The following is a 13,414-nucleotide window of genomic DNA, read 5'->3' on the forward strand; positions in this document are numbered from 1 at the left end:
CCTCCCTAAGCTAATTGATGGGTTCTGCAATCAGATAGACATGATGTGATGCCCATGATTCATTTCCAGTTTCTTATGACACATTCATACACTCTCACTTAACCTTATTTTGACTATTTTTACGTATTTTTAACAAATACTTCATCATGCAATTCATTGTGCTGGTAATGACTATATCCTCACGTGACCCATACTTGCTTTCCCCGACTGCAACTGATAACGCGCATGGTAGCTCCATCTCGTTCCCCACCCTCTCTCTCCCTCTCCTCTCCCAATACAATTGAGTGTGGTGGGGTTTCAAGCACTCTTTTCACCATGTCGGATTCCTTCACCCTACCTCTTCGATCCGTCTTGGAGCGACAAGGCAATCCCGACACCTTGCCAGTCGAAATCGCCCAGATAGCCGAGCATTGGGGTTCCTTCCGAGATGTCAACGAGGAGATTCTCCACGCCAAAATAAAGGAAGAAAGGGAGGACGATGGGATACAAGATTCCGAACATGATGATCAAGAAACGAGCGACCTCGACACCACAGAGCGCATTGAACAATTATACAAGAAGCGAAACGAAATCACCCAATTCGCCGTGTTAGTCCACTCGCCTGACGAATCCACGACTTGGATAACAACTAACAAAGGATCTCTAGACAATCGCATATGGAAGCTTTGTTCGCTCTTGATTTCATTTCCCTCCTCCTATCGAAAAACGCCCCACGCCAAGCTGAAACCTCTATCTCCGCATACTTGAAACAAGTCGCACCTCTTGGCTCCCTTGATGCTGAGGCAGTCAACCCACCTCCGAAGTCAGAATCGGCTACAAAGGATATATCGACCGTGTCAAGGGGATGGAGGATTCAAAACTTCAATTCGGCATCGAGCAAACTCTTGAAGGCTGCCTCCAGACTTGAGACGGAGGTCACATCAGAGACCCGGTATTGGAACGAGGTATTAGCAGTCAAGGACAAAGGGTGGAAGATTTGCCGGTTGCCGCACGAGAGACAAGCACTGGGTGTGCAATATGGGTTCCTGGAAGCTACACCTGTCTTTCGCGACCGTGGTCTGGCTTCCTTACGGCGGTCAGAGGATGGAAGTTTAATCTTGGATAAGGGTCTGATTCCTTCCGGAGTTCGATTTGTTCGAGTACGTGTGAGGCAAGGATCACTCATCACGAGCAGTACTAATCCACGGGCTACAACATCTGATAACGCGGAATCGGTTGAGCAACGTATTCTGCAAGCGCGGGACTCGGTCTTCGAGGAAGAACTGTTCCATGAATTAGTTCGTGAAGCTCGATCCATGGCTAGCTGTGGCGTGACGACCCGTCAAAACCTCATTCAAGTCCCTGCATCCGACGATACGGAAATCTTATTGGATTTGGTAGATGCGAATGATGAGAGTCTCGAGGCCGACCAGAACTCTACAGAAGCAGATAGGCTTCTTGCGGACGGCTTAGCGCACTCCATGCGCATTCTTCTTGCTTTCGCTCATCGCCAGAATCTACGTCGTCGCACGCAAGTACCGCCACCACTGACCTCTAAGAAGCGGCCGACTCCAGAATATCACCTCCTTCGCCCCGCTCTTGCTTACTTCCAACATCTTGTGCAACTCTGCTTGTTGAACTCATTTCTCCAAGATATAACGTCTGTTTTCCGTTTATCTGGATTGGAGCTTCCCGAATCGGATATCAATGCATTCACTAACAAAACCTCCCTCCGTCCTTCTCCTTCAACACCTACAGTTGAAGCACTTGTTCAAAAGTTCCTCATGCCAGTCGAATCGGTGTTTCAAGTGAACCTCAAGAGTCACAATTCTTTCAAGATTACAATCCGAACCAATCTATCTGCCCCGCCATTCGGAACTTATTATGATGTGTCCTTCAACTTCCCATCCTTCTCTGATCTCAAGTCTCCAGGCCCCATTGGCTTGAGGGATGAGGTTGAATCTGCGATCACTCATGCCTTGCTACTAGAAGTTATTTCCCGCATTTCCTCTGCGGATCTACCAACGGGGGGAAAGAGTCCAGATGGTGTCTCCAAATCATGGAACGCAATTTATCCTCACCTTGGCGAACTGTTACTCTCTGGTAGCAGCAGCAGCTCCTCAAAATACAAGAAGATGAAGGTCAACCTGTCTCGCCATGACCTCTCCCTTTCAACTTACTTTGTGCGCGGTGTGGACGGTTTTGGACGTGGAACTGGAGAGCAACGGTCTCATTCCGAGTCAAATACATGGAACTCGCCCCGACGGTCCACAGAAAGTGCAAATGGCCATACTTCCATGATGGAATTTGTCATAGCTGAAGGCACAAATTGAAGCGGGTCGCGCGATCGGGTTGTCATCCATACTTAACTCCCCACTTCCCAGCCGTTCCCAACCACTTCACGGCCTCGACCCACATCAAATTGGGCTTGTGGTTTAGTGGTATAATACTCCCTTAGCATGGGAGTGGTCCGGGGTTCGATTCCCCGCGAGTCCATCTTTTTGCTTCCTGATAATATTTTTTACAGTCGAGGAGCTTTTTTGGAGTCGCCAGGAATCGTATATCCAGTCAAGGGGGAGAAAAGTCCATCGCGGCGGGTGGGGCTGCACCCATGAAGAAAATAAAAAATTTTGCACCCAGCAATCATGCATTGAACAGGCGCAGGATACCCTTTTCCCATTATGTAAATTTCGATATAAATTAATCTCAGATTTGACATTCTCTACAAGATATTCGGCGGGTACCTACGCGGCCATGAACCTCAAATTTTCCAATGTTTTTATTGACTACATAAGTATGGCGTCTGGGGACGGTGCATCGATGTTGTTCTGGTATTAAATGAATTGGATTGACCTTCAAGTTCAACTACAGCTTCGAGGTTAAGGCCTTGATGGATTCAGGCGCAATCAGAACATCTCGCAGCCTCTCTTCGCCAAGTCCATATGCGCCAGGAAGCCAGTCACTCTTACGATCTCCAAGCATTGCAGAAACCAATTCCTCGCCACACATTAGACAATTGGCCATACCATAACCATTGAAAGCTGCGGCGATCCATTCTCCCTCCCCAGAGCGCCCTGTCAGTGACTTTGGCAGCTGGCCCACTAAAGGCAACCCATCAGACGAAAAGCCCATGATTCCACTCCATGAACTGACGACTTTGCAGGGGATGCTCTTCCCAAAGAACTGTGGTAGAACAGTCTGAAGATGGGTTACGGACTTCTTATCCACGAAGCTATCGTCCGCCGAGAGGACATGTTCTGCACGAGCATTTTCGCCTCCGAGATAGAAATAGCCTGTCTTGACACTTTGTCCCAAATAATATAATCCGTGACCGGATTCTTTCGTCTCGGGGTCATAGGTAATTGGATAGTGGAATCCCCACGATGTGGACTTTCCTCGGTTCTCTATCGTGTTGCCGGGGTCTTGGACCGTCATAGTACCTTTGAACGGGTGCACTCGTCCTCGTAGATTGGGCAAAAGGTGCCCGCTGTACCCATTGGTGCAATATATTACATTGCTGGCTCGAATGGATCCACGGGTTGTCCTAATGGTATACGGAAATGCAGATGTTATCGGTGTGGCGGAATTGGACTCATTCTCGACGGCCATGACAGGTGTGTTTGCCTCGATGGTCAGTCGATCGGGATATTTGTCCATCAAGGCAGCAAAGACTTTTGTGACGAGGCGATATGGCCAAACGGTTGCTGCAGGAAGCAGAGCTCCTCCGGCAGCTCCGTGAATTCCGTGGTCCTGAAAAAGAAGAAGAAAAGAAATTATAAACAATTCTTACGAAGAAGAGATCAATCAAAACAAACCTTGATCAAAGTATCTTTCTCAATAATTCTATACAGGCCTTCCCATGAGGGATGATCCGATAGTAAACGCACAATACTCTTCTTGAAATCCCGAAAGGTATCCTCTGTTAAAAAGGCCCGTAATTTCTGTAATTGCTGCATCTCGCTCGCTTCAACCGCATCATATTCTCGAATCAAATCTTGCATTTTTTCCAGGTTCCGGAACGTAAACGCTACAATCTTGCCAGCCATCTCGGAGCCGTGTGCATCAGCCAGATGCGAGTATTCCTCGCCCACATTAGCAGCCATCTGGCCACCATTGCGCCCTGTTGCGCCAGAGCAAAGAGTTCTAGCTTCTAGTATCGTTATTTTTGCGGATGGATGTCTCTCCAAGAGGTTTTTAGCGACCGATAGTCCGGAAATCCCTGATCCTATTATCACATGGTCCCTTTTGGCAGGTAAAGTGGTGGATTGTGTATTTGCCAGTGCGTGAGGAACATGCTGCCAATAGGATTGGGTGGGATTGGGTCTTGGTAGACCTGGATCGGCCATCACCAGCTTGGTGACTAGGATACATTAGTTAACTGTGTCTTGCAGGATGTGTAGCTGGCCATACCAAGATCGATATTCGGGTCCATGTTGATTACCTCAAATCTGCAACAGTCCTGCTAATGATTTTCACCAATAATTGATGAGCTAGTAAGATATCCAGCCAAGTCAGTGAAAGAAGGAGCCATTTATGTTGATATCGAAGTTTTTGGTGTGCCGTGCGGGGTTTATCTCATCTTATCAACGCTCGCGGTTCGACATGCCGTGTTGGGACTCGCGCGTCTCCATCATACGGACATCAGTCCGCTTGTTTAGAGTGTATAGTCTAGTTTCTAACCGATATCCCCTCAAGAACCTACATTCTCGAGGGTCTTATAATTTGAGGAAATCAATGCAGTCGCGATTTAAGATATCTCTACCATCGGACTGACCATGCAGATTCCCCGAAGGCAATCGTCGCAATGGAAACATCTTCTCAGATTGTTTCGGGAGATCAGCGTTGCCTTTTCTGGAAACGGAGTATTTAGTACATGACAAGGAGGTTATTACATCAAGCTCTTGATGTGTAACTTTGAAGGCTAGACAGGTCGGTGTTGTGTATAGAATTCCTTGGCTGCGGTCAGTTGACACTCAACTCATTCTCCCCTCTCACATAAGAAGGAACTAACCATTAGAGATAAGTCGCCTTAAAGTACTCGGTAGAAATAGCTCGCTTTACAGACACTAATATGTGAGACTCCTTCGGTGTGGCATGCACCATGTCGTAACTACATACCAGCGAACATTCCATGGGGGGCAGATCTAGCAAGGTTTGTTTGTCCGCGTCATTATCTAAATGATTAATATAAATTATCTTCTATTTCTTGTTCTCGAGAGTTTACTACTACCTTTGATATTATTATTTTATTCAAGCCAAGTCAAAATGAAGTTCTCCGCCGTTGTTCTCGCTGTTTTCACTCTAGTGTCCACAGGCCTGGCCGATAAGACGTGCACTCCTAGCTTTGACTACTGCTCCGATGTTCTCATCAAAGACAAGGGTATGTGAAATGGATCAACTGTTGCAGCACGATACTAATTATGTAGGTTTCACGGAAGCGGATCTGGAAGATGTCATCAAAGGAACCGACCTGGAGAAGCAGCCATTGAAGAATGTCCTCTTCCACTGCAAGAACCCCGGTATTGTTGGTCATCCCAAGCTCTGCGAGAGTGGATGTGAAGATCCTAAGACAGAGGGGAGCCACTCTTGTGCCGCGTAAGTTTAATCTATTCTTCTTGCTTTGATTACATTAGACTAATAATCATTGTAAATACTTAGTAGCTAAACGGTGCCCATATATGGAAACATGCCATCTTGACAACATACTGCCTGTTATTGTACCTATCTCAGCATACTTTCAAGATAATTTAATGGAATAATTCAGAAACAATTCCCTTCATGCTCTCCGGCAAACTACTATATCCGTCGATCCACTCGAAACTCACCTAGTCAACTTGCTCTTCACCAGCCTGACTCTCCGCCTGGATATTGGTTGGCCCCTGGTGCATTTTCCCATCCTGCAACATGGATGTTCAAGAATTTACCATTCTGGTGCGGTCCTGTGCTTTGTATTATATCCACAGTCTTCTCGGCCCCGACTTCAACGGGAAGATCTGCACGTTCGGTGCCAGCGTCGGTACGTAGCCACTGGTAAAAGTTAGCAACGAGTCAATAAAGACTGCTTCAAGGACTGTTTGATATAGAGTTATAAACCTACGCCAGGACTAATTGCAACAACGGTGAAGCCCTCGGTTTCGAAGGTTTGGGCATATTGCAACGTCAACATGTTCAATGCCGCTTTGGTCACCTTGTATGCGGGAGTGGGCGACTGGCGATAATTCTCAATCAACGCAAAGCTGCCCACTGTGCTCGATCTGGAAGTTTAATGAGTATTTGGATGGCATTAGTTTGAGCGTTAAAATATCTCACATGTTGATGACTGTTTTCTTGTTTCCGTTTCGTAGTAAAGGGAGCAAGGCTCGTGTCACCATATGGACTCCGGCGACGTTTGTTTGGAAGAGTTCATTGAGTTTGTCCCTAGTATACTTTGTCAACATCAAAGGGGTAGTGTGAAGTAGATCGGTGCTCTTACATTCCCTCCACGCCGGTTGGGGAGTAATCCATTACTCCGGCGTTGTTGATCAGGAAATCAAGGCCCTTACCCTGGAGCACGCGTTCGACCTCGCCAGCTACCTCTGATACGCTTTTCTGATCGGAGACATTCAATTTGACTAATTCTACCCTTCCTGATGAGGTGTCGATAAGCTCTTTGAGTTTAGGAGAGTTGTCTGAGCGCGCGGTGGCAATGATCTTTCCCACTTCGGTTGTTGGCAAAGCTGCTAGTCGGGTTACCAGTGCTAGACCCAAGCCGCGCGAGGCGCCAGTGACTAGATATGATGCCATGTTGGAGGAGATTTTGAAAAGGAGAGGGGTCTTTGATTTTAAAATAGAAAAGTAGATCTGAGGCTGGTTGATATGGAGACTTGATGAGTGGAAGAATGGATACAACCTTGGAAGGGGTACTGGATGGTTTATATAGAGTCCAAGTTCATCTACCATGAGTTACGCTCTTAATAATCACATATGAAGCCATAGAATACTTTAATTTGATTGGCTTTCATCAGCTTCGACTATGGACGTCTTAAGATCTCTCTTCCTCGTAATCGCTAACCCCGCCGCTTAACGCCGAGATCGTCATACATTAATTGTCTTGGCATCGTGAGTATAGCTCACAGGTCTCGTTGCTGTCTTGGGAATGATTATTCAGAAAACGTATTATTAATTTCTTATTAGGACCGAGTAAGTTACCGAGTCTCATATACAATCCAATTAATACATTGACATTTAAACCGAGACACAATCCACAATCAAGCGGAGTGTAATGGAGTATACATGAATCCTCGGATGCAACAACAAACGTAAGTCTTATGTGATAGCACATAAATTAATACACATTATCAATGAATGAACATGTAAGCATGTCTTGACCACCAGGGTAGGCTTGTTAAAAAATCTTTTTCTTTTGTACATGTTAAACCCTCATTACACCATTGCTGGGCCGTCAGATAAGGGAGATACCGGTGATGGCGGCGGTCTCTGCCTCATTTGGTAGATTTCCTGCATATTATGCGAGTCATTTTCGTATCCATTATCCACAGTAATTTGCGGCCATGTGTTGTTCTGCTCGTGCTGCCTATTCCGTACATCCTGGGTATGCGCAGTGCTCCCATCAAGCTCATCGCGACTAGTATTTCTGTATGTCCAATTATCGATTCCCAGAGAACTTGGGAAGCCGAAGCCTCGAATGAAGGCCCGACGACCAGTTCGTGGGCCCCATGCCCAACCTGCCCCTCGTCGGATAGGAAGCTGATACATGTTGAATCCAACCCAGGCGAAGAATGCTCCCATCAGAGATCCAAATATTATATCGAAGGCATGGTGTCGATAATTGAACCATCGAGATGCAGCAATGAAGAATGCAGTGCATGTTGGGACAAAGGCAAGAACCATGAGCATTACTGGGGGCGCTGCTCCACGTTTACGGATTGAGATTTCGTCATCGTGATGGTTGTCTCCCTCGATAGGGTATGATGGAAGATAGGGAAATCCGACCGACGTTTTTGCGGCCAGCCACAGGGTCAAATAGCCTAGTCCGGCGAAAGAACCTAGGAAAAAGTATGGGATCAATAGTTGTTCTTTGTGTTGCTATTGCTGTCGCTGATGACTTGACTCACTAGATGAATGACCACTGGGAAAACTCGAGAATCCGTCAATTCTCAAATTCGAGTCCTGCTTCCGGCAGATCTTATACCACACCATGGTGGTCGCGCCTGGCAAGCTTTGGCCTAGTCCACCAACGGCGTAGGCCGAAATATTATCGATGTCGGGATCACAGCGCGCCAGTAGATCCGGGCGTGGTCTACCAATTACCACTTTGAGTCCTTGGGTGGCCATGAATGCGCCGGCGTAGGCCACACCTAGTCCCATCCACCCGACGTTCCATTCCCAGAACTTGCGACGAAGAACCTGTGCGATGGATGGTTTGACACCGGCCGGGGCGGCGGTTCCGGGGACGAATAAAATGGCTCCCAGGACGACGATGGCGGCAGGAGCAAGAAGGGTCACTAGGACGAGGGTTGTGTCTGTGACTGTCTCATCTTTCGTATAGGGGTATGAAATAGTCGGGTCGGATAAGGAAAAGGGGTGTTGGTTTGGTGTTTGCTTGTAAAAAGCATATCCGATTAAAGCCACGCCGCTGTTGTTGAAGAAGATGTTGGTTAGAGATGGGCAACATATCGTCAAGGATTGATATGGTTCAAAGCGCATACATGATGAAGACCCAATCGATGATGTAAGAGACTAGGGCGCGTTTGGATATGTGCGAAATGACATCTTGGGGACGGGGACCCATGTTGAATTGAGCAGGTTGGCGCACGCCGTTTTGTCTCATATATATACCGAGTCGCGTCTTCAAGTTGAAGGTGCCGTCTGTCGGTAGGGGATCATACGCACCCCACTGGGTTGATCTTCTTCACGATCTCGGGTTCCTGCACGAACTTGCACGGGCGCTGGGCAACGATCCCTGGCTTTAGTGGGACCGATCTCGGATTGGTCGAAAAGGCTGGAGAGAGAGATGATGCTTTATGCAAATTGAATATTGAAGAGCAAACAAGAAGGGGAAAGGCGGAAATGGAGGATTTTGGGGGTGGAAGCCTGACGATAAGTACTAGGAGTTGAACTAATGGTTTGAGTTCGTGCCGCTCGCGATCAAAGCCACAATTGCTGTGCGGGCAAAGCTTATTAGTTATGCGTTACTTTTGAGGCTTTGCCTAGTGTGGCAACGAAGCATGTGGCCCAAGTCTGATATAGGGTTGGATTTATTGGGGGCTGTTTCATCTGTTTCATCTATTGCCATTCACAGATCATGACGATCATGCTTTTATGATCGTGAAGATGCTCCGGGTAACCTTCAATATTATATTGCTTCCTACTAGTATGAACAGTACTTGATTGAACATCCATTTGCGAACTGCACATGCTGCACATGCGGGATACCATGCATATCCATCATGATGAGGATATATATTGTCTTATATATTGTCAATTCAATTCATTCACTTTTTTGGATTCATTGCCTAAAGGGGAGACACAGACTATGCCCAATCGGGTATTTTTTATTATGTAGCTAGCATTGCGCTTATATAACATAAATCCGAGTCTCGTGATATCAACTGGGCTTGTGGTTTAGTGGTATAATACTCCCTTAGCATGGGAGTGGTCCGGGGTTCGATTCCCCGCGAGTCCATTTTTTTTTGTTTTCTTGTTTTTGATCTTGTTTTTCCCTGGAGCCTTTTTGTGCTTCGTTACCCTGTTTATTTCTAGAAATTATAAAACTTGCTCATTCTGAAATTTTTACTTTTGTCCTAATATATCATCTACTTATGTGCATGGCAGAGTACATGCATCATGCGGAAGGCCAGAGCACAGTAACGTTGGACTGCGTACATCCACCTGCATACAAAAGCCAATGACCTCACTTGTGTCAAGCCCTCGTTTCCGGCCCTAACAGCCTGATTGGCGTACGCCACACGATCTACATGACATAAACAGTGCCCCGCACTAAGCCTGAAAGAGACAACGGGCGGTGAACCCATTTCTGCAGCTTCACCGGCAGAATGACTCAGCACCGATGATCCCTCTGTGACCATTTCACGTCGAGGAACAGAGAGAGACATACAGAGAGAGAAATATACAGGGAGAGATAGAGATAGATAGAGAGAAAACCTGATTATACCTCCCCCCTTACCCTGCATTTCCTCTAGAACCCCTCCTCCTCCTCCCCTAGTCTCCTCTTAGTGGCAGTCTGAAACTTAAACCAAGATCATTGATCTCATCCGTGTCAGTGACGACACTTTCCCCCACTTCTGCTTTGTCTCACCGGATTTGAGCGCAACCCCTCCACTTCATTAATTAGTCCTTGGCCAACGGCTATTGTGATAATTTTGCTTCTCTCAATTCAATTCATTGCTTTATTTCTCTTTTGAATATCCCTTCCCCCATTCCCCGTTGGTCTTGTTTGTTCGACCAGACCAAGGTCGACTCTCGCCAACCCCAACATGGAACCCGTTAAGATCCCCGCCAACCAGGCCAAGAAGCGCCGCATCGGCGTACTCACCTCCGGTGGTGATGCCCCTGGTATGAACGGCGCCGTCCGGGCCGTGGTCCGTATGGCTATTCACTGCGACTGCGAGGCCTATGCCATCTTCGAAGGATATGAGGGCCTGGTCAATGGCGGAAATATGATTCGTCAGTTACATTGGGAGGATGTCCGTGGCTGGCAGTCTCGCGGAGGTACTTTGATCGGATCAGCACGTTGCATGTCTTTCCGTGAGCGTGCCGGTCGCCTGCGTGCCGCTAAGAACATGGTTCTTCGGGGCATTGACGCGTTGGTCGTTTGTGGTGGTGATGGTAGTTTGACTGGTGCCGATGTCTTCCGTGCCGAATGGCCCGGCTTGCTGGCAGAGCTTGTCGCAGAGGGCGAATTAAACCAGGAGCAAGTCGAACCCTACCTGGTTCTAAACATTGTCGGTCTGGTCGGTTCCATTGATAACGATATGTCTGGTACCGATGCCACCATTGGCTGTTACTCCTCCCTGACTCGCATTTGCGACGCTGTCGACGATGTCTTCGACACTGCCTTTTCACACCAACGAGGATTCGTTATCGAGGTTATGGGTCGTCACTGTGGATGGCTCGCGTTGATGTCTGCCATCAGTACCGGCGCTGACTGGTTGTTCATTCCCGAGATGCCCCCCAAAGATGGCTGGGAGGATGAAATGTGCTCTGTCATTACGAAGGTATCTTTGGGTCCCATCATCCCCTCTACACATTATGATCGATAGCTAATACGAGACGGAACAAAATATAGAACCGCAAAGAGCGCGGCAAGCGTCGTACTATCGTCATCGTTGCCGAGGGTGCCCAGGATCGCCAGCTGAACAAAATTTCGAGCAACACCATCAAGGATATTTTGACACAAAGATTGGGCTTGGATACGCGCACCACAGTTCTTGGTCACACACAGCGCGGTGGTGCCGCGTGTGCATATGACCGATGGCTGTCGACTTTGCAGGGTGTAGAGGCCGTTCGTGCTGTGTTGGAGATGTCTCCCCAGTCCCCCGTTCCCGTCATTACTATTCGCGAGAATAAAATTATGCGCACCCCTCTGATGGACGCGGTCCAGGCTACAAAGGATGTTACAGCCAAGATTCATGCCAAGGATTTCGACGGCGCCATGAAGGAGCGCGATGCCGAGTTCAAGGAGTACTACCGTGCTTACTTGAATACCGCTACCCCCGATCACCCCAAGATGGCCCTCCCTGAGGGCAAGAGGATGCGCATTGCTATCATCCACGTCGGTGCTCCCGCCGGTGGTATGAACCAAGCTACTAGAGCTGCGGTGGCTTACTGTTTGACTCGCGGCCATACCCCTCTTGCCATTCACAACGGTTTCCCTGGTCTAGTCCGCCACCATGCCGACACACCAATTAGCTCTGTTCGGGAAGTTAAGTGGTTGGAGTCTGACAGCTGGGTCAACGAGGGAGGTTCAGATATTGGAACCAACCGTAGTCTCCCGGCGGAAAATATGGAAGGCACTGCTAAGTGCTTCGAGCTTTACAAGTTTGATGCCTTGTTTGTGGTGGGTGGATTTGAAGCTTTCACTGCTGTTAGTCAGTTGCGTCAGGCTCGCGAGAAGTATGATGCGTTTAAAATCCCTCTCGTTGTGCTACCGGCCACTATTTCCAACAATGTTCCTGGTACCGAGTATTCCCTTGGCAGTGACACTTGTTTGAACACCCTGATCGATTTCTGTGATGCCATTCGCCAGTCCGCCTCATCTTCTCGTCGCCGTGTCTTTGTCATTGAGACTCAAGGTGGAAAGTCGGGTTATATTGCAACAACTGCTGGTCTGGCCGTTGGTGCCGTGGCAGTCTACATCCCTGAAGAGGGTATTAACATCAAGACTCTATCGCACGACATTGACTTCTTGCGTGATAACTTCATTCGTGACAAGGGTGCCAACCGTGCTGGAAAGATCATCCTTCGCAACGAATGCGCATCGGGCACCTACACCACCCAGTTCATCGCTGATATGATCAAGGAGGAAGCCCAAGGCCGTTTCGAGTCCCGTGCGGCTGTGCCCGGTCACTTCCAACAGGGTGGTAAGCCCTCTCCCATGGACCGTGTTCGTGCTCTGCGTATGGCGATCAGGTGTATACAGCACATGGAAACCTACGTTGACAAAGACCTCGAAACAATTGCTGCCGACCCGCTTTCGGCTGCGGTAATTGGCGTGAAGGGTTCTCAAGTGCTCTTCTCACCTATGGGAGGGGCCGATGGATTGGAGGAGACTGAGACCGACTGGAAGCGTCGTCGCCCCAAGACTGAATTCTGGCTGGAGCTGCAAGACGTTGTCAACGTTCTGTCCGGCCGTGCCGCTTCCCGCGCCCAAGAGACCTGGTCTTGCTACGAGAGTACGTAAATGTCGACAAAAATCCCTTTTCTATAGCGTCTATCGTTCAGTTCAATTCGAATCTTGCTCGTCATCTGCTCATCAACATGCGACCTTTTTTTGCTCATTGCGATACCATTCCGCCTTTTTTTTGCCCTGGATATTAACATATTTCTCTCTCTCTTCTTCCCAGATCCCACCACAGTCCAATCTGTCCCCTCCGTCCCCTCTGTTCCCGGCTCGCCATGAAGAGGCTCCCACTCTCCGGAACACAGCTTCTTCGAAGCGCTCAAGAAGTGACTGATCTAGTCACTCGTTAGAAACTTCGAGTATCCTCTTTACGAATGAGACTGTCCACCCCGATCCAATGATTGGATTCTCGCGAACTACTGACCTTGGGCGATATTAATGGACATCTCTACCAACGTTTGTATGATGCTACGCCAACACATCCCAGATTCAACATCGAACTGGTTCTTTAAGGCTAGGGAGTCAGTACTGATGTCTGCTCCTTTCTGTTACTTGTGTCCGTATTATCGAGAC

The 13,414-nt window shown here is 48.1% G+C and overlaps 6 protein-coding genes across 6 annotated transcripts; 3 read left to right on the top strand and 3 right to left on the bottom strand.

Moving 5' to 3' along the window:
• Positions 1-315: 315 nt before the first annotated feature.
• On the top strand, positions 316-2,312 carry N7478_007353 (mediator of RNA polymerase II transcription subunit 17; the record flags this gene model as incomplete). Its single annotated transcript, XM_056923567.1, has 2 exons — positions 316-587; positions 647-2,312. 2 exons carry the CDS (start codon positions 316-318, stop codon positions 2,310-2,312), a joined length of 1,938 nt encoding a protein of 645 aa, XP_056781604.1.
• A 532-nt stretch (positions 2,313-2,844) lies between these two features.
• N7478_007354 (NAD(P)/FAD-dependent oxidoreductase) lies at positions 2,845-4,411 on the bottom strand (the record flags this gene model as incomplete). The annotated part of the gene is made up of 3 exons (XM_056923568.1): positions 2,845-3,729; positions 3,795-4,339; positions 4,390-4,411. The coding sequence occupies 3 exons, from the start codon at positions 4,409-4,411 to the stop codon at positions 2,845-2,847; spliced, it is 1,452 nt and encodes a 483-aa protein (XP_056781605.1).
• Positions 4,412-5,244: 833 nt separating this feature from the next.
• N7478_007355 (uncharacterized protein) lies at positions 5,245-5,578 on the top strand (the record flags this gene model as incomplete). The annotated part of the gene is made up of 2 exons (XM_056923569.1): positions 5,245-5,359; positions 5,406-5,578. The coding sequence occupies 2 exons, from the start codon at positions 5,245-5,247 to the stop codon at positions 5,576-5,578; spliced, it is 288 nt and encodes a 95-aa protein (XP_056781606.1).
• A 242-nt stretch (positions 5,579-5,820) lies between these two features.
• N7478_007356 (uncharacterized protein) lies at positions 5,821-6,762 on the bottom strand (the record flags this gene model as incomplete). Its single annotated transcript, XM_056923570.1, has 4 exons — positions 5,821-6,006; positions 6,077-6,233; positions 6,289-6,396; positions 6,452-6,762. 4 exons carry the CDS (start codon positions 6,760-6,762, stop codon positions 5,821-5,823), a joined length of 762 nt encoding a protein of 253 aa, XP_056781607.1.
• A 639-nt stretch (positions 6,763-7,401) lies between these two features.
• Positions 7,402-8,770, bottom strand: N7478_007357 (uncharacterized protein; the record flags this gene model as incomplete). The annotated part of the gene is made up of 3 exons (XM_056923571.1): positions 7,402-8,024; positions 8,094-8,614; positions 8,688-8,770. The coding sequence occupies 3 exons, from the start codon at positions 8,768-8,770 to the stop codon at positions 7,402-7,404; spliced, it is 1,227 nt and encodes a 408-aa protein (XP_056781608.1).
• Positions 8,771-10,475: 1,705 nt separating this feature from the next.
• N7478_007358 (ATP-dependent 6-phosphofructokinase) lies at positions 10,476-12,901 on the top strand (the record flags this gene model as incomplete). Its single annotated transcript, XM_056923572.1, has 2 exons — positions 10,476-11,216; positions 11,288-12,901. The coding sequence occupies 2 exons, from the start codon at positions 10,476-10,478 to the stop codon at positions 12,899-12,901; spliced, it is 2,355 nt and encodes a 784-aa protein (XP_056781609.1).
• Between the last annotated feature and the right edge of the window lie 513 nt (positions 12,902-13,414).

Source organism: Penicillium angulare, assembly GCF_028827245.1.
Source record: "Penicillium angulare strain IBT 27051 chromosome Unknown utg000004l_segment0_segment0, whole genome shotgun sequence".
In the NCBI taxonomy this organism is placed as follows: domain Eukaryota; kingdom Fungi; phylum Ascomycota; class Eurotiomycetes; order Eurotiales; family Aspergillaceae; genus Penicillium; species Penicillium angulare.